The 27,463-nt window shown below is 42.0% G+C and overlaps 2 protein-coding genes and 1 long non-coding RNA gene across 6 annotated transcripts; 2 read left to right on the top strand and 1 right to left on the bottom strand.

Annotated features, from left to right (window-relative positions):
* Positions 1–166: 166 nt before the first annotated feature.
* Positions 167–10,943, top strand: LOC306842073 (ataxin-2-like protein). Of its 2 annotated transcripts, none has more exons than XM_079372112.1 (23): positions 167–864; positions 1,866–1,905; positions 2,358–2,414; positions 2,589–2,660; positions 2,833–2,992; positions 3,351–3,472; positions 3,721–3,812; positions 4,493–4,741; positions 5,199–5,635; positions 5,728–5,814; positions 5,902–6,015; positions 6,181–6,261; positions 6,431–6,492; positions 6,974–7,314; positions 7,414–7,483; positions 7,585–7,719; positions 8,084–8,147; positions 8,367–8,548; positions 8,647–8,785; positions 9,031–9,140; positions 9,345–9,524; positions 9,891–10,065; positions 10,208–10,943. In XM_079372112.1, exons 1-23 carry the CDS (start codon positions 746–748, stop codon positions 10,255–10,257), a joined length of 3,138 nt encoding a protein of 1,045 aa, XP_079228238.1. In that variant the 5' UTR covers positions 167–745; the 3' UTR covers positions 10,258–10,943. The 2 variants fall into 2 exon arrangements, with proteins under 2 accessions (XP_079228238.1, XP_079228237.1); XM_079372111.1 differs by having other exon boundaries at positions 2,833–3,010.
* adprh (ADP-ribosylarginine hydrolase) lies at positions 10,865–23,754 on the bottom strand. Of its 3 annotated transcripts, none has more exons than XM_079372136.1 (8): positions 23,491–23,754; positions 15,588–15,705; positions 15,386–15,494; positions 14,946–15,044; positions 14,763–14,868; positions 13,281–13,547; positions 12,774–12,988; positions 10,865–11,632 (listed from the first exon to the last, which is right to left on the bottom strand). In XM_079372136.1, exons 2-8 carry the CDS (start codon positions 15,669–15,671, stop codon positions 11,484–11,486), a joined length of 1,029 nt encoding a protein of 342 aa, XP_079228262.1. In that variant the 5' UTR covers positions 15,672–15,705; positions 23,491–23,754; the 3' UTR covers positions 10,865–11,483. The 3 variants fall into 3 exon arrangements, with proteins under 3 accessions (XP_079228262.1, XP_079228261.1, XP_079228260.1); XM_079372135.1 differs by lacking the exon at positions 23,491–23,754 and adding an exon at positions 19,383–19,471; XM_079372134.1 differs by lacking the exon at positions 23,491–23,754 and adding an exon at positions 16,406–16,690.
* On the top strand, positions 18,240–22,382 carry LOC306842093. The gene is made up of 4 exons (XR_013781667.1): positions 18,240–18,681; positions 19,155–19,209; positions 19,338–20,680; positions 20,902–22,382. It is a non-coding gene; the product is annotated as an uncharacterized lncRNA (long non-coding RNA).
* Positions 23,755–27,463: the final 3,709 nt, after the last annotated feature.

Below are 27,463 nucleotides of genomic sequence, written 5' to 3'. Positions count from 1 at the left end.
AACGTTGATGTAAGCTGCCACGTGTACAGTAAAGACCACCCATTCTTGTTATATCAGATATAAATCAGAATGGTGATTAATGATAATGGCTCGATGTATCAATCCACGTAAGCGTGCACCAATTGTGGGTCAAAAGCGCACGCGCACGTCAACGCCCCCCTCCCCCCTTCCAGCCTGTTTCCAGTCAGCCGCGCGCGGATTGAGTCAAGTGAACCTACCGAGAGGTGGTGTTGACCGACCGCAGCAGGTTTTCACTGAGGAAACCTGGAGAATCTAACTTACTGAGGCAACTGACAGCAACGCTACGACCTTATATTTTGTACCGGAAGGGTCAGCGGCGGCGGAGTTGAGGCGACACGGCAGAGAAGAAAGTAAAATCCTGGAGAGAAAAGCGCCAGAAGTGAGCTTGAGGATCAAAGCTAATGCTAACGCTGCTAGCTATTGCTTCATAATTATACGGAAAATCGTGTCGTTTAATTAGTCATATACTTTGACATTACCATTGTGGGCACACAGTAGATAGTTGGGGGACCTTTTTTTAATTTATATTTCACATTTCATTATATATAAGGAGGGGTTCTGCCTGCACATTTTAGGCCACAAGCGACCGGTATTCCTTTAGCCAGATTAGCTACATTAGCCGGGTCTTATTGAGGTTACACCGGCTGTGTTTAGGACAGAAAAAGACAAAACGTGTTTATAAGTGTAGCGCACGCTTGGTACTATCTAAGCCTTGTGCTTCGTAATGCTGAAACAACAGCAGCAGCAGCCCGGCTCAGGCGGGAGAAAAGCGTCCAACGGAACCTCGGGCCCCGGTGGTATGTCTTCCCCGGTCAGCGGCATCAACAGGACACCGGCCGGGAGGTGAGTTGTTGCGGGGTGGTCTGTCAGGACAGTCTGGGGATTGTCCTGTGACTCAAAGGCCTACCGGTTAAAGCGCTGGGGGGCGGGGGGTGTGTCTCTGTAATTGATCTGAATTCTGGGCCAATGAGAGCAGTACATTTTAGATTGGCAGTTATCACAGGCCAATCAGAATCTTACAATTTAGAAGAAGACCAATACATGAGGTGAGCTTAAGTTAGGTTTCCAGCAAGAAGTAGCACATTAGCATACAAGAGAAACAAAGTTTTTCTGGCCTGTAAATGCGGACGATAATGTCTGACAAAACGACACATTTACAACAACAACCCGGCTTTGCAGCTTGAGGGTGCCAGATACAGAAACATTATTCACAGTGAAATGTTAAGTCCGGCAAAAGGTAAAACTTACATGTTAGAGACGAGTGTGTTTCCAGAGCTGCTTTCCAAAGCTTCTCTTCTCTTTGTTTTGTCTTAATAAGTTACCCTAGAACCATCTTGTGTGTGATGAAGAATTTAATTATCATTTTAATCTCAATCCTTTCATCGAATAAAGTAATGTGCAAGTATTGCTTCAAATCACGCTGTTGTTTTTCCTTAAAAATGTTGGTGTGAATTGAATGCTTTAGCTTTGCCCTTTTGGAAGATATGGTTAAACAATTTCTGTAAAACCTGATATATAGGTAAGTAAAACAGAAAAAAAAGATAATAATAAAAAAAAAACCCTGCAAATTACTTTTAATGCTTGTATTTTTTTAGTGGCCAGGGTTCAGTCTTGTCAAATGTCTGCAAAATTCACATTTTAAAAAGGTGCTTTAAAGACCAAGCACACTATTCATGCTTCTCTCTAAGTGTCAACGTGCTCCATATTATTATTATTATTATTATTATTGCTGGATATAACCCTGCCAGTGCATGGCAGGTTTTGAAAACAAGTCAGGCTGCTTTTTGTTTTTAACATCGAACATGTTTTAACTGTTCTGTCCTGTGTGTGTTTTGGTTTTTTAGGAACCGACCCTCAGCAAAGCCATCTTTCCAGTCATCTTCTGTAAGTATCCCGATCTGGCAAAGTCGGGCAGCAAACAAACATAAAGTATATTGCTTACATTGTTAATATCTAGTCATCAAGTCAAAGTGCATCATTGTTTGACTACAATTTAAGATTTGAAAACAAGAGGATATCAGCATTTTGTATTTCTAAATGGATCTTAAATGTAGGTATTATATTTTACTAGTTAACATTGAGGAGAAATGTTGGCCTTCGGCTATAATTGCATTTGACCTAATGACCTGAAATAAACATTTTAATACAACCCCAAATGGGAGTCTGTTATGGTTTCAACTTCTTTACTTGTGAGAGTGCATCAAAATATTTTCTTTGAATTATGCCCAGTTATTTCAATAATACTTAATGAAATACTACATGCAAACCCACGTTAGAAATATATATGCTGCTTTGCATCACGTCATGTTTTAATGGTACTTTCTACATTCCCACAGGGCTTTGATGGCGTATACAATAATGCCAGAATGCTTCATTTCCTCACAGCAGTCGTGGTGAGTCAATATCCATTTTCTTTAAACATCTGTGTAACTATTCAAAAAAAGAAAGTCAATGAACCCCTTTTTACATGCATCATAAAAGTTAGAGGTACAATGTAATCTGCCCACCGTGGAGCTACCCTAACTATAAGATTTAGTTTGACATGTTTTGTTTTTAATCCTGTTCAGGGTTCCACCTGTGACATAAGAGTGAAGAATGGCAGTGTATTTGAAGGCATATTCAAGACTCTCAGTTCCCGGGTAAGAAGCTCGAGTTGAGCACACTGTTCCCCCGCCAAATGAATGAAACACTGCCAGTAATCCATTAGTAATCTTGTGTATATTGGACTTGTATTGTGGGGAAAAAAATCAAATTTCTACTCTGCGAGCTCACCTTGTCCTTTGCTGCCTTTCTGATATTTGATTGGTTTAGTGTGAGTTGGCTGTGGACGCTGTACACAAACGCAGCGACGAGGAGGTCTCGTCATCAGCTCCACCAAGAAGGGAAGACATCACAGACACAATGATCTTCAGCCCCTCAGACCTGGTGACTATGATCTGCAGAGACGTTGACCTGAACTTCGCCACCAGAGGTACAAACCACACAAAAGGCAAGCCATTCGCAGACCTGCTACCTTTGGTTGTCGAGAGGTATCGTTCATCCTGGATCAGACAAAGTGGCCTTGTGTTGAAGTTAGCATTAGACTGTGGTCACGCTAAGAGCATCATTGATTGACAATAATGTGATTAAAGTTTGAATAGTTTGAACTGTTGCTCTAACTTGTGAGGAAAGAAGAGAAAATACTTTTTGAATTCTTAGATCTTAATTTTTGTAATATTGTCGAAAACATCCAAATGATACCAGAACCCTGTGATTTTGTATTCAAAGCAAATATTTTGTGACGGGAACAAGAATTGTTTCATCCCTTTTTTTGTCGTCTTTGATTTTAGACACCTTCACAGACACAGCCATCAGCTCCACCCGTGTCAATGGAGAACACAAGGAGAAAGTCCTTCAGAGATGGGAGGGAGGAGACAGCAATGGAGAGAGCTACGATCTAGAAAACGATGCTGTGAGTTGCCCTGTGCCTTTAATGCAAAGAGCCATGTTAGGATATGAACGCGTTTGACCCCGAAGGCTTAGATACGCAACATTACAAACTCTGTACACATCGCCTCTTAGTGGGCGTATGAAACAAGTTGACCAATAATCAGATTTAATATGCAATCTGACAAATGCATGTGGCAGTAATTAAGCATGACTGTATAGTTTAGATTATTTTCCCCACAATGAGCCCGTCTTCCTTCCTTCTGTCTTTAGTCCAATGGCTGGGACGCCAACGAGATGTTCCGTTACAACGAAGTGAAATACGGAGTCACATCAACGTATGATTCCAGCCTCTCCATGTATACGTAAGTTTCCAGAATGAATCATTCCCTCCGTGAACTGCTCACAGAATAATAACGAAACACAGATAATGACACAAAAGGAAGTTATAAAAAGGAATTGTGAGTATTTTTTCCTTCTGAAAACGATTCTGTTACTCTGCAAGTCTGTTTTTAGATTTTCTTTTAAGACGCCAGGAAAAAGATGGTGGATGTCTCTTAAGTTTTCGTACACCACTTTAGTGAATGTGTGAATTCCGGTCAGTGTGACTTTCCACAGTTTCTAAACGGCAGGCCGCTCCTGTGAGTTACACACTGTTGCTATGGGTGCCGTTCAACGATTTCAAGTGAATAAAACTGCTATTAAAGTAGTATTTTTCTCCTGCACCATGCCGGGCTTTACTTCTGCAACATTCCTCACTCGCTCCACATCATCCCTCAAAGAATGGTGTCAAACGAGCGACGGACAGAGACAGAGTGTAATGTGTGCAGTAAGGCTTCTTGTGGCGTCTGTAGTGTACTAACAGAGCCGTGGTTCGTAAAATGACAGACACATTCAATTAAATTCCTCTTATTTTAAACGGGAGGAAGTTAAACTCTTCAAATCGGCCATCATTATATTTTAATTAGAGTTCTTTTAATGAAATTGTTAGTACAGCGTTTGCACTGTATCCAGTATGTTACAATGATTTTAACTTACTTTTTAGCGTGCCGCTGGAGCGGGGTAACAATGACAACTATCGGCAGAGGGAGGCCCGTGCCGCTCGCCTGGCCAGTGAAATCGAGTCCAGCCCCCAGTATCGCCACCGCGTCGGCCTGGAAAACGACGACTGCAAAACCGAGGAGGACAAGTACAGCGCTGTGGTGCGGGACGGTGGCGATCGCGAGAGGGGACGGGAGAGCCCGCGCGATCGAGAGCGAGAACGGGGCCGAGACAGCCCCGGAGCTAGCACCAGGTGGGTAACCAGAAATCTGCTGTGAAAATTCTCTTTTTAACCTCCAACCCACCCCGAGTTATTTCTCATCCTGGACGACGTAAAACTGACTTGACACTCCAATAAGGTTTACATGGTTCTTTTGTAGTGTGATCCCAACTCCAGCTGGGGATATTGGACATTTCAAATTTGTCACAAGAGCCCAGTTGATAAAGGATATGACGCATGTTTTAGACGGGAACAATTCAAGGATTAGTATTGGAGACTGGAAACTCTTTTCATCTTTCTGAAGACTTCTCAACATTTATTTTATTTCGATGTAAAGGTTCAAGTTTATTCAGGACTTTAGCATGCAACTTTCAGTCATATCATGCAGTAAGTTCAAGTTCCATCTGCTGAGGGGAAAAAAAAGAAACTTAAGTCAGATGTTAAGCTTTGTATTCTCCCTGTGTGAGATGTACTGTTGGTCATCTTTCAGGGAGGGGAAGTACATTCCATTACCTCAGCGCCAGAGAGAGATGAACCGCGAGCGAGCCGAGAGAGGTCCTGGCGGGCCTCCACCACACAACCGTCTGAGCGGAGGTTATCGCTCCAACCCTCCATCCTCCTCTGCCCCCAGACCCCCTCTGCCCTCTGCCACTGGGCCCCAGTCCGCTGCTTCCCCCTCCGAGAGAAGCAGCCCTCTGTCTGGCCGCGGAGGGGCCTTCGCTCCACACCACCCCCAGGGGAGCCCCAGCCCAGGACCAGGCTCCGGCCCCTCCAACCAATACACAGCGGCCTCTCAAGGAGGACCAGCCGCGCCTGCTTCTGCTGCCCCGTCCTCCACCAGCCCCCCTGCCTCACACGGACACGCGGTCCCTCATTCCCAGTCACTCCCGCACTCGCTGTCGGACGCCGGCAGACCTGTAAATGGAGGTAAACGCGTGAACATTTGTTCAAGATGTTTTTGTTTTGATCTGTGCGTTTCACTTTAAAAACTCCTTTTTTTGTGTTGTTGTTGCTTCCAGTCTCTACCAGAACGTCTCCGAAAGCCCAAAGACCTCCACAGTCTAGCAGAACAGTTCGCACTTCTAACTCACATTCTCAGTCAACAGGTTAGTTAATTTACTCTGCGTTTTCTCTATGATCGATTGGTTTTGTCTGAAACGTCACCTCTATTGTCCTCTGTCCTTTCCTCACAGCGACGCGCTCTCCGAAATCAGGTTCTTCCCAGGACACGCCTTTTTTGGACACATCGTCCGTCAACATGCCCCCCCAGAAGACGTCTGGCCCCGCCCCTCTTTTCCCTGTAGATGGTACTGTCTCACTTCTGTTTTCATCATTTACAATCCGAGTGGAAACCGTTCTCTTTCTGAGACTAAGTGAACTTAATTCTTCACTTTCAGAGCAATTAGCAACAAGCTGCTGAAGGTGAAATGAAATGAAGCGTTTGAACTAATTACTTTCTCATGTCTTCACAGTGAACGAGATCCTCGGTGCAGCTGCGAAAGAACGCTCAGCCGAAAGCCCCGGCAGCACAGACGAAGGAAAGGGCGGTAAAGGTGTGTACTTAAAATGAAATCCGAAAGGTCTTAATCTGGAGACTTAAACCAGACGACGTGTAACCAGAACTTGCCTCGCTCCGAGGGTTTGCACAGCACACTTAAACCACGCACTAACTGTGCAGTTTTCCCATTTTCATTAACCTCCGTCCCCTCTCTTCTCCGGCAGCTCCCTCGGTTCAGCAGAGGTCGCAGATTGAGGAGCTGCGGAAATTTGGCAAGGAATTCAGGGTAAGAGTCGAGTTTGCTTCCTGCGAGGCGTGAAATGAGAAAATCTGGGAACAATCAGGAGACAGTGACCTGAGACATGACCGATGTCAGGTGACTTCTTTATCCGCTGGCAAACCTCCAACCTGGAGATTATTTTTGACATCATGCTGTTTAAATGGATCGGAAACGAAAACAGGCTTCACTGTGTTGGATGCTCAAAGCAAAGACGTCAATCTGTTTTTACATCTTCACTCTGGCTCTATCTTTATGATGTCATTATGTACAGTTCATTTGAAAAGTGACAAGAACAACACGTTTCATCAACCTGACATTTAATCGAGTAAAGAATACAAAGTTGTTGGACTCGATGTAGTTGTTACGTTTGCAGTAAAAATCTGCAGATCAGAGGCTAAAAAACGATTATTAGAACTTAAAAGAGTTTTTTTGTGGCCTCTCCTCCTCTCTCCCATCAATCACAATCTTTCTTTTGATGTTTTTTCAGCTTCAAGCGAGCGGAGGTAGTTCCAGCTCTCCGAGCTCCCCGGCAGCAGCGAACCCTCCTGCCATCAGCGAGGTCACCCAAGCAGCTGCTGCCAAATCCTCGCCATCAGACACTCACCCTGCGTCAGAGCCCAAACCTCAGCCCTCGGCTCCCAGTCCTTCCCAGCCCCAACCGCAGCCCTCACCTGCCCCCGCCGATGACTCCGCCAAGGACGCCGCTACGCCCAACGCCGCAGCCGCCGTTTCAGACCGGCATTCGCCAGCCACCCCGCAGCCTGCGAGGACCCCGGGGAGCGACGATGTCAGATCTGACACAACGGAGAGGACAGAGGGTGTGCCAGAGTGAGTGTCTCAAAGAACAATGTGTCATTACGCCTGTGTGTTACTGTGATTTTTTTTTTTTTCCTTCTTTTTAACACTATTTTTTTTAATCTCTTGTAGACAAGTGAAAAAATCCACGTTAAACCCCAACGCGAAAGAGTTCAACCCCATCAAAGCTCCGATGCCGATGGTAAGATGATTTCTCTGTGCTGAAGATATTTGAGAAATGTTATACGCAGCTAAATTTAAGACTATTGTTCTGTACTGTAACATGAGCAATGTTCACCTCAGGCAAAGCCCAACACTGCGCCCACCCCACCTCGGCCTACTCCTCCAAGCCCGGTGGTCCTTCAGCACCCGGGCGGACAGGGGCCCCTCTACAACACCCCCTACCTCTCTTATGTGTCACAGATCCACTCTGTGCAGGTAACTCCAACAGTGCCATGAATCTCGACACGCTGTGCATGCCATCCTGAAACAAGCTAACCAGCTGGACTCGGCACTATTACAGAGAACAAATAGGACTAAAACTCATCTTCATTTTTTAAGAACTCAAGAAAATAATCAGTTGGATCTTTTATTCCATAAAAAAAAAATTAAAATTAAAACCTGAACATGCATGTTGTAAGACAATTTGTGTTTTGTCCTTCGGCTTATAGTATACAGTGCCGCTGTGTGGGACTATTAAATGTTGTCCGAAGTAAATGGCAGTTTTTTTCCCCCATGTTTTTCTTCTCATAATGCAGCAACATTTTCTTCTTTGTGCTGACATCTATCTTTTGTTTTTCAGCCCCCACCAATGTACCAGTACACCATGTCGACTGTGAGCCAGGGGAAATACCCCAGGACCAAAGGTAAACCTTTTTGTTCTCCTGTTGAGGTGTGTGTGTGTGTGTGTGGTTGTAATCATTTTGTAACAAAAATCTTCTAAAAATAAAAGTGTCTGTGACGGTCGTCTTTGTCTTATCACATTGTTGAAACTTCAGACGCAGCTGCTTCATGACAAAAGATTTGAAACGGTCTTAAATGTTTCTCATGTTCATGTCGTCTTGATGATTCCTCTCCATCACCAGGCTCGGTTGTGGCTCAGCGCTCTGACCACGGTACGTCGGGGCCCCCCATGATGCAGGCGGCAGCATCAGCGACCGGGGCCCCTCTGGTAGCGTCCCCCTACGCCCAGTCCTACCTCCAGTACAACCCACAGCAGTACGGCCAGCAGCAGGTCATCCAGGCCATGGCCCCGTACCCCGGACAGGTAGGACCCTCGGATCGCTTCTGTAACTCACTTCAGAGGGCGTTTTCTTCAACAGAGGCTCGAAATAAGAACGTTTTCATGTCTTCCCTCTCAAACAGATGTACTCCATGCTGCAGGGTGGAGCCAGGATGATAGGTCAAGGCGGGGGTCCCCATCCACAAGCCATGGGACCCCCGGGAGGCCCTCAGTTCCCTTCACAGGGAGACGGACCTCAGGGACCACAGCAGGGCATCTATGGTGAGTTGAAACCTGCAGTGATGGATTTCAGACACAGAATATCCTCACGCAGCTCCTCAGTGGAACACAAGTGTACGTGACATTATCGGTTGTCTGCTGCATTGCTCTTCAGATGACCCGATTAAGACTCTGAAATGTCGACATCATCAGTCGCTGAGAGGCGGTCGATCTTTAAAAGCCTTAACAATACACCGACACTAAAGCTTTATTATCCTGACACTCTCTTTCACTCTCTCTCTGTGAAGCTCCACAGTCCTTCTCCCACCACTCGGGCGCAGTGCATCAGCCTCAGCCCTCCAGCACCCCCACAGGCAACCAGCCCCCTCCCCAGCACGCTGCACCCAGCCCCGGACAGGTGAGGATACCGAGGCCCTTTTTGTTGTTCCTTGTCACAGCATCGAGTCTTTGATGTTGTTGGTCTTTTATATACATGTATAATTTAACATGCACTTCTATGATGTTAATTACGGTACTACTGGCATTTGAAGGACTCACCTTTGTGGGCAAGGATCCAGCATCTGCGTGCCAGATTAACTTGCGATCTGATTTCTCTTCTCAGAATGCCCAGTCAGGCCCACAGCCCCCGTCCTTGTACCACTCAGGTCCCATGTCGGCACCCACCCCACCTAACATGCCGCCAGGCCACACGTCTCCACAGGGCTCCTACCCCATCCAGGGCTACAGCATCCACAGCCACCAGGGCATCCCACAGTCGTATCCCCTGGGACAGCTCGCACAGGTACGGATCCATGGCTTCAGCATCGCTGTTCAGTTCGTTGTTTTGGGCTACCTGAAACAAGTTAGCGTTAGCATTTTACACAAACAATGCAGGAGTAACTGTTTGGCAGTGAAAATAACAGAAGTACATTGATGGGGCTTCAGTACTTTAAAGGTGCCTAGCTGAATCAAATCCCTCACCCATGTAAAAGGAAGAAAACTGTCCCGGATGAAATGATTGAATCTTGTGCTAACAGTCTGTGGCTATAAAAACCGTCCCATGCCTGATGATTGAGTCAAATAAAGTTCTTGACTTGAGTCCGGCACAGCGGGTTAAATGTGTTAGGAAGATTTTAACTCGACCCAAACTTGTTGTTTTAAACTCCAGGCCCATGTACAAGGAGCCATGTCGGGTCCCCACCACTCGGGGAGCCACGGTCAGCCCCAGTTAGTCATGTTGCAGCCGCCCCCTCAGCAGGGCCCCGGCTCAGTGCCCCAACACCCGGGCCAGCACGGACCTCAGCAAGGAGCACACCAACACTTTTACATAGGACATCCACAAGGTAGGAAACGAGGATTTCAAATAAATAAAAAAAAAAACCCTGCCATTGTCCTGTCACATGAAAGTGGTTTCCATTCTCTCTGAAGTCACGAGGCGTGGTTTGTTTTTTTTATAGTTCTTGTCGTTTTGTTTTCCTCCCACAGCAATGCAGGTACAGACACACCCTGCTTCGTTCCATCAGCCTGGAAACTAAACCCCACCTGCCCCCTCCCCTCCTTTCATCCCAAATTGTTCCCAGGAATGAGCCCTGACATCCTTGCTGCCTTCTGGAGGTGAGGCCCACACTGAATCCTACTCAGAGAAAAAAAAAAAAAAAGAGAGTGACACTGTCGTGCACAGGAGGGAAGAGGAGAAAACGTCTCACAGCACCTTATGCTCCTGTTGTAACGCTCTTCATTCGGCGCTGTTGGCCCCTAGAGGAGGACGAGGAGAATCTTTTTTTTAATGCAAATGACGAAGACGCAAGAGGACCGCAGCAGAGTGCGACCCCCTGCTACTACTGCCATTCTGCTCCTCTTTCCACTCCCCTCTTTCAGAGACATGAGGCACCTTACTGGGCGGATCAGTCGGAGAGGGATAATAAAAAAAACCCACAGAAGACACTTGTGTGTTTTTTGCCTTTTGAGGTTTCATGAGTACCATGACACCACAGTGGGAAACAGAGACTAAAAGCAGGGATTGAAGAGGAGGGGATTTTTAGAAAACAATCTCTTTCTTTTTTTACTCAATCTAGTAGTTTAACCCCTTTTCCCCCCCCTCCCCGTTTGCCCTTCTTCTTCTTCTCCTGTAGGAAAATATAATTAATAAAAAATGGACAAGACAAAAAAAAACAATAAAACAACAATGACCAAAAAATAAAGTTTTCAACTCAACTACAAAGCTTTGTTTGTTAAACTTTATTGTATCAATAATTCACTGTCTCTGGCGCGTTATCGTTCCAGCTTTGCTCCACACTCCATGAAACAACAGTTAGCTAATAATGAGACACAAATGTGTTTTTTACTGGTTGATAACGAGAGCGCATTTAATTTGAAGCTTGGTAAGCGTCGGCTATTATGTCAGGCTGACAAAACAAAGTAATTAGCTCCTGGGGGATTTTTCTGTATTCTCATTAGCTGGGATTGGTTCCACTCAGCGGTACTACTCTTCAAGTTCACATCCAAACGGTCACTAGAGGGAGCCCTTTATACAAAGCAGCCTCAGCGTCAGGAGACGGTCCTTGTTGTGCCACTGATGAGTCTTCTTTTGGTTAGTGGGACACGGCTCACCCCTTCAAACATGCATGACCTCACTTTGGATCGATGCACTACCTAGCGCAAAGACTAGCTCGACGTCAACGTGTCCGAGTGCATGTTCTAATTCCCCCGCGGTGATTGACGTTTGGACATCCTGTCAGCGCGGCAGGCTGTGGTCTCCTCCTCAGTGTGACAGGGAGTAGAGCTGCTCCGCACTGCGCTCCAGTCGCTCTCTGTATTCCAGGTTGCTGTAGTTGCTTTCGGGGACCCCCTGGGTGCCGTAGAGCAGCCCCCAGCAGCAGCAGGCGATCACCGCGGTGCTGTCACTGTCGCCTGTACGAGAGACAATGAGCACAAGTGATGAAACTGAACATCGTGAGGCAGTTATAAATCAATTCAAAGTTGTCACGGTTCACATCGATACTTTAAAGACATGATTTGCAGTAACCATCCGAAATCAAATGCGGGTTGATTTTCAATTTGGTGAGCACATTTCAGGGGGCTATCAGATTATCATCCAGCTGTGCTCTTCTCAGCCCGAGAGCATTTCCAGGGTCTTTCAGTGAATTAGTTTGTTTCACAACTCTCCCACTGCTCCCACACTTCCTGCCCAGATTCACATCTCCAACAAAGTTAGCCCGCAGCTGGTGATCCCAGTGGATGACTCAGCATTTTACAGAGGATTCTAGATCTCAAAACCACAAACAAAAATGTCATTTCTAGTGTACATCTACATGTTAATCCTAGTTAGTTGTCATCACGATATAATGAGTTTATCTGGATGACAACGAAACTCAAGAAATCATAATGTGTTAAATCACAGCCAGAAATCGAACAGTGTGAATGATCATGTAGGATTTAGTAATTTGTCTTTTTTACCTTTTAAATCCTAAAAACTATTCAGAAATAAATGCTATATTATTATGATTATCATTTTGAGCCTTAGTTGCTGCACTGACATAGTCACAAGGGTTTTTACTAATGTGTGAGTATATCTCATTCTGTTCATTGTATCACAATCTAAACCACAGATAGCCATAGAACTTAAATACCCAAAGTCTCTTCGTGATTTTTCTTCTTCTTTTTTTTTCTCAGCTAGGTTGCGTGTTACATCAAAGAAGTTTCCCTTTCATCGTCATCCTTCACACCTACACTAAAGCTGCTCCCGTGAGAGGAGGAGAAGCTGGTTAGTTTAGAGCATCACACCAAATGGCGCGTCTGAGCTAGAAGTGCACTGAATGTAGAGCAAAGAGAAGAACTGAAACAATGTGTGAGGAATGAGTGTGAAGTGCAACAGACCAGGCTTAATATTTAAAGCGGCCACATAAAGGTATAAAGACGTGAGGTACGGGAAATAGATAAAAAATACTTTGGGATTAGCTCATTAGATGTTTGTGATTTTTTAAGGACAACAGTTTGGGCCAGACTCGAGAAATTAAAAAAATGAGTAGATTGTGTTGTCTGAATGTCTGACCTCCATGGAAACCTGCCCTGCTCATCAGCTCCTCCCAGTCTGACCCTGCACCCAGCAGGGCGTCCAGCGCTATCATGGGAGCGTCATGGCCGCTGCGTCCTGCCCAGCCTGACAGGCTGAAGCTCTTGTAGACGTCATCTCTCTCAGCTGGGCCGTAGGAAGAGGGCCAGATTCCAGGCCCCACCCCGTTAGAGATGCCCCTCGTATCCAGGTACCTGTTCACGGAGACATCCGGATTATAGTCCGTGGTTATTGGATTCTGCACAGGTAAGAACTTGTTCTGAGGCAGAAACCGATCAATCAGGTGTGCGGTGATTTGTGCCGTTCAGTTTGCTTCATTTCAGCATGATTATAAATGTTGGGATAATTGTGAGTAATAACAGCTACGTAGGCTTTTTAAATACGGCTACAGTCTGGTAACAGTGAAGTCTACAGCAGTGGTTACAGCTCGCTCACTATACATCACCCCTCACTCGTTTAATAAAGCCCGATTAGAGCTGCTCCTACCACTGCCACTTGTCACAGAAGTATTCCCAGTCTCTCTCCGTCTCCTCCACAGCGAAGCCTCGACCCTGAACAAAGCACTTGGCTATTGGACAGGCCTCATTGATCAGCCCGAGCCCCCACGTCGTGATCGGCCTGCGCTGGACGGCATACGCGGTAAAAAGGGCCGACGCCACTGCGCCAAGGAAACCAGTCGGGTGAGGGTGGGTCATCCTGCCCGTCTCCACGGCGACAGCCACCAATGACAACAGCTGGTCGGGCTTTGGATACCTGGTGAGGACAAAACATTGAAAAGTCATTTTCAGTATTTATTATGAATGTCTAATGAGGTCGGTCACACAGCTGAGAAACACATTAAGATTTCTGTGTCAGCTCTATAAAAAAATATGTTTGTAGTAATGACTTCTTTTCATTCTTTAATTGACTCCACAAACTCTTTTTACTGGTTGTCACTTTCTGTTATTTTTTTATTTGTCACATTTGCTCATGATCAAAGGATGAGTTTGACAGTTGCATTTATTTCAAATTCATCTGGATACCAGACGCAGAAATGTGCCTCCAATGTTTATTTGAAATGTTCATCGTCTTATTTCTGCGTTTAATCCACAGCAGCAATGTCGCTGCGACTGAGGAAACCACGGTGCCTCATTATCCTAAAAGAGATGATGAATGACACCTGCCTTAACGCCTATACACCACAGAAACAAGAGCACTGATAAATCCAATCACCTCCTGATGAATGTTTCTGCTCACTCAAATGTGATGATTGAGCTACACCAGATGGTGCTTCAGTTCTTTGAGTCAATGGAAAGTTTGCAGAACTAGCTTGACATGGGACGGGGATTAAACGCCAACGTCATTCACATTCGTCATTTTTTGTTGTTGTTACTGATGGATTCATGCTGTGATTCATGCTTATAGTTGCATTGTGTGAATCCAGCCTAAAGATCTTGTTCCAGATTTATTTCATAGGATCGGAAACTGAGTTCCAACTGGAAAAAAAAATTCTGAAGAGATTTCTTTAAAGTGCCGCAAAACTATTTCTCTCCATGTTCAGTCCAAACTATCAACTGAGAAAATAATAACGAGAAAGATACAAAGCAGTACAGAGGAAGGAAACTTATTCACACTTGGAGTTACTGTCTCAGTGACAGTGAGCCAGTCAGCCACCTCCATGCTATTTTAAAGTGTGACCTTCATTTTTTAAAAGTCATGTCTGTAACGTAAGAAGGGCAACTCCTTATTACTTTAAAATAATGCATTTATAAATATTTATAAATAAAAGACATTTGCAGGAACACAAGCCAATTAGAGGCCTGCATTGATAAAACTATGTTAATTATCCCCATTTTAATCTACTCTAACATTAACTTCTCTTGACGTCTACTCTGTGGGACTAAGGCTCATGGAGATCAAAACAAACGACAGAGCTTTTTGAAAAGTTTTTCATGTGGCCTTCAGTGGTCTAAAATGTGTTTGTTTCACCTGAGTCCAATACACATGGACCTCATGGCCGCTCCACAGCCCGTCCCCTCTGGGTTATAGGGCACTCTGTAGCCCCCTTCTTCTCCAGGCTTCAGCTGGGACACTCCTGAAAGGGTATAAATGCAATCTTCACCACAGATTCACCTTATCGATGACAATTCAGAGATAAAAGCTTTGTCTCACCCAGGATGCTTGAAGGCCCTGGTTTTCTCCCCTCCATGTCTTTCATCCCCTCAACGTATCGAGCAGCCACCTCATGCAGGAGCTCCTCCCCCACCTTACCTATGAGGGAGACAACTTTTTTTAGTGTTGTCCATATTTAGTTTTTTTTTTCCTAAAGATGTTACATATCTTCTAACAAGGCCTTGTCAAAGTAAAGGTCAAACAGAATTGCGACAATTTTCCTTCCACTTATACAGAGACGTAATAGAGCAGCAAATCATGACAAGACTAGAGATTAGATTTAACCTTTAGCTGGAGGGCGTGGTGTGTTCTGATTAAGTCTCATCAGGACGCCACCTACTACCAGATCAATGTATTCAGTTTCTGGTTTGAGAGAAAATGAGGGAAGGAGATAGAAAAGTCAGAGAGAGCAAATTAATCCGATGTCATCTTGAGCTCACCAGTTGCAAGTCCCTCTGCTGTCGCCAGGTGCAGAACTGTGTCATCGCTCACCGGCCAATCGGGAAGCTCAGCCTTGATGTTTTTCAAGCCGCCGAGTTCCTTCAGCTCCTGCACAGACAGAAAGCATGTGGCTTCACATTTTAGAGCAGTGTTTGTACTTTTTACAGATTTTAGGATGACTCCTCTGTGTGCAGCACCAACCTGGTGAATAGCCGGCCCGGACTCATTGTACTCCCACAGCTGGTTTCTGTATCCCAGAGCATCACCAACACCGCTCAGCAACATGGCTGCCTTATAGTGCTCCAATGTAGCAGATCCACTACATGAAGGCACAAATACACTGCTCTTAAATGTATCAAATATGCCACTAAAAAATGTACACTGTAGCGCCTGTCTGAGAAGTAACTCTAGACGGGGAATCCTTGACCCATTTAAAAAAAAACATATGAAGAGACTGTTGGAAAAGTTTTACCATGAATGTTTAACTCATGTTGAACAATTATCAACATTGAGGCAGTCTGTGTAAAAAATACTGTATCACAAAAAAGAATAACAGTTGTCTGGTTTTGTGCTGCCTCTTGTTGTAGAAACTGACATGTGGCAAAGAATGATGGGTAATGTAGTCTCTCAGAGGAAAGAGCGTTACAATATAAAATATTAGCATAAAACAAGTCTTTAAAATAACTGAAAGTTTGCCTACAGACCTTAGTGTAGACTGCCTGTAAAGAGTAAAACTGAGTAAATAAGGTTAGGTAGTCATGTATGTTAACAGTGCTATGAATCAAAATTATTATATATTTTATTGAAGAATATTAAAAATTAATGTCCTAAGAAAAAAGAAAATGTTGTCAATATTTTGTTGATCAACTAGCTAACCCGTCATCTGTTTCCATAAATTAAAAAAATATAGCCTATCAAATCGTTCCATAGCCTACATTTAAGAATGTAGGCTATGTAGGAGAAAGAGAAAAGTTGCACTTGCGACAGGAAATCCTCCTTCAGTGAAGTCGCAGACTCACCGGTCCATTGCAGCGTCGCTTCGCGAAATCAGGCTTCAGCAGGCGGCCAAACACGCACGAGGACACCGGGGCTGTGCTCAAACAAAGGCCCTTTAGCAAACAACAAGCGTTCATTCACTAAAGTTGATTTACTACTACGAACCAAACTCAAGGCAGCAGGCGTGGCTCTGAAAACGTGTGCTAAAAAAAGACGCAGCGGCAAACCAAGTTTAGAAACCTCCTTTCAAGATGGAGACGTAAGAAAAGAAATGGCATGCAGGCTTTCTACAAATGAACAACTGGGATGCACCGTGGGTCTTTACCAAGCTATCAGATTTGATGAAATGTAGATATCTACATTTTAGTAGTGCTGACACTCAACAGTAGTTTTTAACAGAGGTTTCATTAGTTTAGCCATGTTTTTATCTTGATTTATTTTTTAATTGATGCGCTATTATGTGTAATTAAGATAACTGTTAATTAAGGTCATTTTGCTTAATTGAGAATGAGCATAATTTAGAAATGTGTTGTGTTACTTCCTTTTATCTTTTTAAATACAGGAACTTGACAAGAAGGTGAAACTGTCTGAATAAAACTTTAAGTGAAGTCTGTATCTTACTGACCTCAAACAATATTCCTGCGAGCCAGACATGACATTCAAACTAAAGAGTGAGTGAGGATACAATATATTTAGCAGATGCTATTATCCAACGCGACTTACATCAGAGAGTAAGTACAACACTGAAAATGATTTAGAAAATTGCAAACAAGGGTGCTGGGCATTGCACAACATTGAAGGCTGTTCTTCACAGCTATAATCAGTATAAAAATCATCTTAAACATTGTTGTTATCAAATAAAACCATCATTATCAAGATCATAGGTATTCATGAAAGAGCTGGGTCTTTAGCTTTTTCTTGAAGGTGCTAAGGGACTCTGCAGATCAAATGGAATTTAGAAGTTCATTCCACCACCAGGGGGCGACACATCTAAGCCAAACCTGCTCAGTCAGCCCTAATGATCTATAGTCTTACTGTACTACACCTGCAATATGGAGCCGTTTTTCAGGGGCTAGATCTGAAGACAACAACATTTCATTGCCATTGAAGTGGTAAGGCAACACAAGTCCCAGCCTTCTTAAAGGACTATGTGACAGATCCAACGTTGGTAGCATGCCGACAAAGCCTGTTCACATAGGTGACACATAATATATGCAACGGGTTAAATGTTTTCAAATGTGTGTTGTTGTTTGTTTGTTTTTTTTGTGGATGATACTAACGTGTTCTGTTCTGTAGAGAATTTACTTTTTTTTCATGGCGAAAATATCACTAAATTTAACAATACTAAAATGAAGTTATTTTATAACCTTAGTTTATGATACACAAATTACAGACAGATGGGATTAACATAAAAGGGGTTAGGTAAATATTGTTGGCAGGTTCCCACATAAAACACATACCAGCCAAACTGCAAATGTATAAAGAATTATGTATATCCATATATTGTTTTTTTTAATGAAAAGTAAGATTGATATGAAATGTAAGGATTTTGAAGATACATCTATATAGATATAAAATACATCTATACAGTGTTTATACAAGCATAGATAGGATTCAAGGTTTCTCATCCTCGTGACAAACCTCAGTCACTGCCAGAATTAAACATTTTATATTCCGAATGAAAATGAAGAAGCTAGCATTTGAAAGCTTTTTTGTAGGGTTTCTTTCATTGTACAAGTAATTTTATCTGTCTTCTTATTTGTCATTTTTATTATCTTCTCTTTTTAACATGTTTAAAATATATTTAAAAAAACACTCAATTCATAAGTGTAGCACATGCAAATCATTCACAAAATCAACAACAAAAGTCACGTTCCAGCCTTATTTAAACATAGCTTTTGACTGCAGCCATAACTGCAAACATTACCTATTTCACCCAAACTTATTATAGCAAATGTAATCTTTTTTTAAATATTATATATGGCATAGAATACTTACATTTATATTGCTGCCAATCAGCGCAGTCCCTAAAACAGACACATGTCAGAGGCAATGCAATAAAAATATATGATTGAGCTCTGCGTGTTTTACAGTTTGGTGCATCAAAGTAGAATGAAACACTGATGTTACAGAATGCTGCACTAACAACGATGATTTGGTCAAAACAAAACAAGCTCCACAACAAAACCTAACTACACTTTTCCTGGAAATAACTGTCTATTGGAAATTTACATTTCTGCATCAGATGACCATACATTTTTCAATGGTTTGCAAATAATCTGACTACACAGAGAAGAAGGTAAGTCGATAACTTTGTACATAAAATCTTGGCTTATTATTGTAGCCTATGATTTAAGCATTTACATGACCATAGTAGGTGACACACTTAAAATAACATTTTTGTATGAATCTTTAAACTGACATTTTGTTGTAAACGTTTTTTTTTTTTTTTTACAAGCAATCTAGTGCGTGTTGGAAGTTCATTAAAAACTTCTGAAATTGTTTTATTAACAACATATTATAGGGACATGTACTGTATCTCTTTATGTGATCATATCTTAAGAAACAGTGGACCATCTAGACATAAAACCTTTGGCCAAATTGTAAACCATTACATTTCATTGTTAATCCGATTTATTAGTCTTTGGAGAATAATGTCTAATTAATGTGGGGTTACAAAAATGATTTCATATCAGAACTGAAATGTAAACATTTAAGATATACTGAGGTAATCTGTTTTGACCTTTTAACCTTTTCGATTAATTTTTCCAGATCTTTTTGGTGAAAATGAATGGAAAAGGAGACGGACAACAAAATGGTCGAAATCGTATGTATCTGTTCATAAGTTCACCCAGAACTCTGTTAAGACTCTCCAAAAGCTATTTAAGATTTAATGACTTTGGTTAAATTCTTTGAACGTTGAATCTACTTAAATTCTCTTAATTCTCCTTTTAGGCCCACAATTTCAACGAAATGTGTCTTACACAGGTGATCAGCTACCTGGAAATCGACGTCAGTTTGGTCTCCTACCCTGGATGGAATTCCTTTTGAATAACGGATTTCAGGAGGCTGGCTTTGCTCTCTTTCTTAATGTAATTCAGGAACATGAACAGCAACATAATGCTGACATTGATGAAAACCAAGGAAACAATCAAAACGTTGAAAACCATGGCAACAATCAAAACGATGAAAACGCTGGCAATAATCAAAATGTTGAAAACCATGACAACAATCAAATTGATGAAAACCAAGGAAACAATCCGTACAATGAAGAAGAAAATGATGTTGTTGGCCGTCACAGTGATGAAAATGCTGAAAACAACTGCATCAGCAATCTTGGCAACACCCAAAATGAAAACGACGACAACAACCAAGGTAACAACGTTGACAACATTGACAATCTGGTAGCTAGTACTAGTTGTGGGTTTAGGGTCAGGGTTGGGATTGGGGTGGACACCAACCAGAGTATGGAAGATGATCACCCTCTGCCTGGAGTGTGTAGAAGTCGGTCAAGAGAAAACTGTGAAGAGAGAGAAAGAAAACAACACCGATGGTGGGACGAGTTTGCTGACAGCAGCAGTGACAGTGACACTCAGAGTCCTTACTGTAACAACACTGGGACAAGTCAAGTTGAACATACACGTGCAAGTCCTGAGGTTGCTTATGAAGATGCACAGCCTGGTCCATCTAAGAAACAATCAAGTGAGAGCGTTCAAAAAGGAGATGAGAGCAGCAAAAAGTCAACATTTAGTTTGGACCCACAGCCTTCTTTACCCAGGAAAAGATCAAGAAAGCGCAACGGAGTACAAGATAAGGAAAGTCAAAACTTAGAAGAATGTTTAGAGTTCGCGGACGACGTAAATGATTATTCTGGGACCACAATTCTTCACAGTCCTGAGCATAGTTATCGGGATAGAGATTTAATGGAAGAAACTATGGAAAGGATGGATGAGAAGGACAATCCATGCCCAAGGAGATAAACAAAGAGTCCAAGGAAAGAATATAAAAAAGATAGGCATGAAACTAACAGACATGTTTCTGGGAAGAGTAAAACAGTGACCGTTGACTAATATGATTGACTTCACATTTACTCTATCATTGTATAATAATGTTTAATGATTGGCCTCAGAATAGTATCTCTGTAATGATGGTGAACCAGGTCCTCCTTTTAGTTATCTCTCATAAAACAACATCTGAATGTTTTATTCCCATTAAGCTTATCAGCTAATTGACAAATAAGCCTGCTTCGGCCACCCATTCGGCTGATCTTCCAGAATAGGGATCCCTCTAGAGCACAGGTGTCAGACTCCAGTCCTCGAGGGCCGGCTCCCTCAGACTTTTAGATGTCTCCCTGCTCTAACACACCTGGTTTAAACCAATGTGCTGTCATTAAGCTCTGCAGAAGCCTGATAACGAGTCACTCATTGGATTCAGCTGCATCCGAGCAGGGACACATCTAACAGTCTGAGGAAGCCGGCCCTCCAGAACTGGAGTTTGACACCCCTGCTCTAGAGTCTAGGCTCTCCCAAGGTTTCTTCCCCTTTTTTGTCAGATAGATGGATACTTCTCAAGTTTAAAGTTTAGTAGTTGAGAGATGGCAGCTGCCTTATATTCCCTTTCAATACCAGTCTTGACGTGTTTGAATCAGAAAACCTACAATCTAAAATGCTGTTCGTGCAACAGGGTGACAATGTGAGAGCAGTTTTAGCTTCTAGTTCCAGTGTCAGCAAGCATTTGTCCTTAAATCATGTCCTGTAGTGTGACAAGGCTGTTTTGTATGTGACCCAGTGCTCTGACCTAAAGTTAGCCTACGGGGAGAACAGTAAAAAAGATAATCTCCTCCAGGGATCAATAAAGCATTACATAACATTTAAATCATATTTTGGATCCGAGCTACCCAGTCTTTCCAAACTTGTGATCTGCTCATCTCTGTGGTTTGCTCTGAAGCTTCTCCCTCCACAGGGTGGCATGATTTCACTTCAACACACGGACACACTTGAAGACTGATGCCGGCAGCAGGTGGATAATCATGCCAGACACTGATTCCCAACGGCTAATGCACATGGTCAGCCCTAGCTACTAGACGATTGTCATGAAAAGGGAAGGACAGATTGTGGAGGGAGCGAAGATATCAGGAGGGGAGCGGCCTGGAGGTTATTTGTCACATGAGTTGTCAGGGGCCATAAAGGCAGATTGCGAGCAGAGCCGGAGATAGATCCACGTTTGTGAAAGCAGTGAAACAAATGGTCCATGTGCAGATATGCCTGGGCGGTCAGTGAAAGTGCCTCTCTATTACCATTGTTGTAGCCGAGGGGCCTTGTTGTATTGTGAACACGTCTGTTTGAGTAAGAGTGTTCCAGAGAGAATGAAAAAATACATGGCTGCATCAGTAACCTCTATCAAATCTTACAGACTGTTGGAGGCTGTCTGTAAATTTCAGCCCAGGTTGCCAAGGGATATGTTCAAATTGCACAAGTCATATCTGGCTCTGGTTGTCACCTGTATAGAAATATCTGCTCCATCAAGGAATAGAACAAAAGTTGTTTCGTAGGTATGATATTTTAGAGTTTGCATTATCATCGTTTGAATCATCACTGTGGTTCAGCTTGGTCTTGTAAAAATAAAACTACATTTAGTATATGGTTAGCTTGGGGCGATGGTGTAGCTCACTTAGTAGAACAGGCCCCAAAACATCCATACATCCATTCATTATTGTACATGTGATTGTTTTCCAAAATTCTGTGAATTTTTACTTTAATTTTATTATCGTTACATATCATTACACATTCCTTATACGCAAGTTTATTATTTATAATTATGTCTTTAATGAACTACTGCAACACAATTTTCTTTGCAAGAAATCAAGTGTGTTTCCTGAAAAATCAAACTACTCTTTTAAGCCGCTGTGTATTTAATAAAATGAATTTTATTTGACTCTAGCAGAAACAAAGTGTGGCTGTTGATGGTCAATTCAGTAAAAAACCGTTGTGTACCCTAAAATGTGTATGAATTATGAGTGTTGGTATTTCCTCTCTCCTGAAAGTACTTCAGAGACAGCTGGAAATGGGATAATGAAGAAGCCCATTATGCATTTGCACTGCAGTCAAACCAAACAGCATAAAAGATACCCGCTATTCCCCACTGCTAATTATCAAGCCAGAGACATTTCTCCTCATGTGATTATAATGGTTTTTTTTAAATTGCCCCCTTCGGCATTGTTTAGCTGCAGGGCAGCTTCTCCTGCGGGGTGGTTAGTTTAGCTCTGCTTGGCGACAAGGCAGAAGGTACTGTAAGCTTGACTAAGCCTGACAAACTTGCTCCCAGGTTGCCTCTTAGGGATGAGGGATGCAGTGGAGAGACTATTTTATCGGCGCTGGGGTGATGTGTTGGCAGCATAGATTGCCTGAAGGTAGGATGGGCAATGAAGCTTTACAGCCAAATCCAACACCATCCCTCCTGCTGGATTTGGCACCCTCTCCCTTTTTTAACAGGTTATAACTAAAGCATCACAAAATAATCAATGTGAAGTATTTCATCAAATTATTGTGAGTGTCATGTTATTTGTAGTATCCAGCCTTCTCCTGATAATGTTCCAGACTGCTTCAGAAAGGATTCATGAGTAATCGTTCAGTCACCCCTGTGTATTTTAAACCATATTGATTCAACAATCAATGGTAATAATATTGCTAGGTGAGACTTAATTTTTTTATTGAAATAAATTACATTTTAGGTTTTAGGACGATGAAACAAAACATTTGTAGACATTATGGTAAAAACTAGAGAGGTGTTGTATATTATATTGTTTTATTTTCACACTACAGATTAATGAAACCGGTGGCCACTTTCAGCTTGTTTGTCATGGTTGTCTGATACACCAGTTTCTCTGCATCCAAAGAAGTCAAGGGACATAAAGTTTTGCATCAAAATGCTTGGGGTCGGCCGCCGGTGGCGCAGTGGCACTGCACACGTCTGTGGGAACTCCCCCGCATGCCATTTGGCAATTGGCAAGACCAATTAAAGCTTCATGTAAGAGACAAAAAAATAATTTTCTGTGGCCTTTGATTTGTTTAACAATTCAGACATTTTGGTAAGTATCAAGCGTTCTTACCCTTTTCACCTTGAAAACAAACTGGTAAAGGAAACACTTGTGACTTGTCCCTGCTGCTTGGCCTCTCACCTAGCAACATAACCCGTCCTACATAATGCTCCATGCAAGAAATGGCTGGCCGTGGGGGTCCGCTGGCGGTTGAAGAGATGGTTGGATGGTCATATGTGGAGTTAATAAGTCTTCATCAGAGCACCAGTAGAAGCAATCAACATCTTCCTCCCCCCGAGAGTCTCCATCTCCAAGAAGAACCCTTGCAACCTCTTCACCCAGGTCACAATCTAACCCCCCCCCCCCCCCCCCCACACACACACACACACACACACACAACTAACCTGCAGTAGGCCATGATACCCAGGCGCTATTGCAAGTTCCAGTGTTGCCTAGCAACTGGGAGGGAGATTACAATTGGGGCTGCTATGCTTCAGATTTAACACTGTTTATGCGGATATCAGTGTGTTTATATGTGAGTGTGTGTACATGCAGCATTGAAGTTGTGTCTGAGTGAGTAGAATGTTTTTGTGTGTATGTGTGTGGCTAATGACTGACATTAGTGTATATGACTGTGTCACCTGATTTTTAACACTTTACGTGTGCTTACATTCAGTACAGTGCTATTTAGCTCATGAGGAGTTAGCCAGTCAGAAGGGGGAGCACAAAAACGTTTAATGTTTCAGCTTCACTTTTGAGGAAATGTCCGGTCATCAATATTCTTATAGAGTCTATGTAGTGACTTAGATAAGATTACAACTTAATTAATTATAAGTATATATGTATGACTGCCAGGAAATGTGAAGCTTAGCATGAGGACCAGAAAAAAGTTAAGCAGTTTGGCTCTTTAACACACCGTCAGAAATGTACTTTTTAGCCTTATACTCCCATGAAACATATATGCTCCAGAATTATTTGCTTAACAAAAGCGATGTCTCAAGAACTAAACAAGGCAGCACAGATGGAAGTTCAACATTATGATTAAGCTTCATGCCCTCGATGTCTTTATGCAAAGTGAATACCTTCTTAGAGCTGCTGCAGACACATCCTGGTGAAAGGAAAGTATCCAATTTGAAAAGCAGAAAAATATATGTGGAGCATATGAGAGTTTTTCTTTTAATTGTAATTCCACATCAGTGCATAACCCCTGTAAAACACAATCTTTGGAAAGCTTACAGAGCTATATATGATTCTAATTTTTTCCCATTGTTAAAAATTTAAAAAATATATTTTTGCTGTTTACTTGTCCAACTTTACTCATTTAAATCTTAAATTTGCATTTCAAATTTCTTTTTGCAAGCAGTCTACCATAATGCGTTGTTCTTTTTGCATTCCTGTGAAAGCAAAAGTGCACTACTGGATAATGAAAGGGCACTCGTGAAGATAATATTCCAGGCATCACTCGACTGGGTTCTCATCTGACAAACCTAATTCAATTGTTTTTGAAGAGTCGCACACTCCCAATGACCAGAACATCAGATTGCAAAGCTTCAACTCTCGTTTGAGTTGTTTCATGCACCCTAAAATACGACACTTAAATTGTAAGGCATCCATCAGGAAGCTGATAATAGAAAAGGGTAAGGTATGAAATCAAACAGAGGCTGTTTAATCTGTAAAGCTGTGTGCGAATGGAGGGGTTTTCAGATGGCTGTTGAGGCTGTTATTGTCAAATGTACATGAACAGACAGTTAAAAAGAACCTCTGATATTTTTTCCAATAAATCTCAAATCCCCAAGGCTTTTCGCAAGCCTTACAGTACAAGAGTGAAGGAAGTGTCACTGATGTAAAATCAATAGCTGCACTTCAGTTTACCCTGTGATGCGTATTCTAGAGAATCTGATCAATGGACCATCTTTTTCTTAACATGCAGCCTTTAAGAGATTACATATGATGACATAAAACATCATTTCATTTGATCCCAAAGAGATATGTGCTGCATAAGTGTCCTTCCTCCGTTCCTGTCTGTCTTACCTTTGTTCCTCTTGTTCCTTTCTGTAGCTTCTTATTCTTGTCTATTTTTCCCTCATGTCAAAGAATAATTCATTAATCCTGCACTTTCATACACTCCAACAAACTTGCAGACAGCCTCAGGCCTTAATCATGTAATTACAAGGCATAAAAAAACAACATGTCTTGTCATAACATGTGTTTATTAATTATCATTTTTCATAATTGGGGCCCTGTTTCATGCTTGTTACTCTGCAGCCTCTCTTGTCACCCCTCAGCCTATAATTTGCACGTGTCGGATATTTCCATATTCATCTCATCAGATCTCACACTTTGAATAGATTGTCACACCAAAATCTCAGAGTTTTTCCGAGTTTATTTTTATTTTTATGATAGGGGGATGAGGGGATGGATACATTTCTCTCCAATGTTTTGAATATGGACTGCAGTACCAATTTTAAACTCAATGTGTCAGAGTTACATATCACTCCTTTTAGGTCACTGAAATAAGATGAAATACCATCTGTAACAAAATGTTTTCATTCAGGAAATTATATATTCTATATAGCTATCAATACTTGATCAATACTACATTTTAAATCGATTCCCTCTTTTCACTTTTCTTTGAAAATAATTAATGAAGCATGAAGTACAGGCTGCCTATATGTTTTTAGAAACTCAACAATGCCAGCCGTTTCAGCCTTTTCAAAATAATTTCTACTCTGAATAAAGATTGATTTGGCCTGCAGAAACACCTAAGACTGAATATTTTCACTTTGAGAATTAAAAAAAAGAAAACGTTTTTTTTTTTTCAGAGAACATTTTCAGCACTTTAGCTCGGATTAAGACATTGCTGACTAAACAGCTTGTAAGTCTTGTTTTGAAAGCAAATGTATGCAAAGCTGGGTGAGATTTAAATGATGCAGCGAAACCCTAAGACATACGACAGATGATGAAGGACTTTTCAAATTATACTGTTAATATTTATTTTCTAGTATTTTATTCACAACCTCAGGGACTAATTTGATTTGAGCAGAGCACAGCATCGAGCTTAAGGCCATTTGTCAAAGATCTATTGCATTAAAAAAGTAGCATGTAAAAATAAACTATGCATTTTAATCACTGAAAAGCTGTTTTTGGCAAATGTTTACCAGTCTCTCATGTCAGGCTTCTGTGTCAAAAACTCTCCAGTAAAATAAAATTAGATAGAAAAAAGGATCCCCAACCAATCTATTTAAGTTCAACTAAAGTTATTGTTCATTTGAAACTTGGTAATTGCAAATTGGTCACTCCTTTGATAGAGCAGGAACTCAGCCAAAGCAATGTGGGCATGTGTTTCTGCAGCTGACAATATAAAGTTTAGGCACACCAGCTTACGCTTTCTGAGCAGAATACAAACTTGACAGCAGCATTTTTCCTTCAAAACTTGACAAACAACTTGAATTGATAAGCTACTGCACGTCACTGAACAAGGAAAAATCTTGATGACTGTTTTTTCAATTGGCCCAACTTGGACCCTTGACTTTACAACATTTCATGCAAACAGGTAAGTGCTTATCCATGCTCATTTGTAATTAGGAAGAGCTTGATTATTTCAGTTCTTAACACACAAGTTGAGCACACTTTCAACAACTATAAACACAAAAATGTTCTCTGCCAGCACCAAAGGAAGGAATAATCAAGCATCCAAGAGGTCCCCAGAAAATCCCAGTGAACACTTACACTGACATGATTCTGTCCAAAAACAGCTAGACGCCATAACTGATCACTTATCTGCTAGAAATAACCTTTACAGCAAAGTAATATTTAATCGACTTATTTTAGTCAATTTAAAAACGAACTACATAAGAATTAAAATGTTCATGTAAACTCTGAAAAAAGGAACAGCACAATTACTATTTTACTTTGGACAATTTGGTTGTGAATTTTGAAAACCTGAACATTTCAAGGACATTTTTGGGATTTACGACTCTGAACTTCATGTAGAGTAAAACAGTCCAAGACTAATCTGGTAGTCACTGTTGTCCTCCCTCAATGT

Source organism: Symphodus melops, assembly GCF_947650265.1.
Source record: "Symphodus melops genome assembly, chromosome: 21".
Classification (NCBI taxonomy): Eukaryota; Metazoa; Chordata; class Actinopteri; order Labriformes; family Labridae; genus Symphodus; species Symphodus melops.
This window is presented reverse-complemented; position numbering and strand designations above follow the sequence as displayed.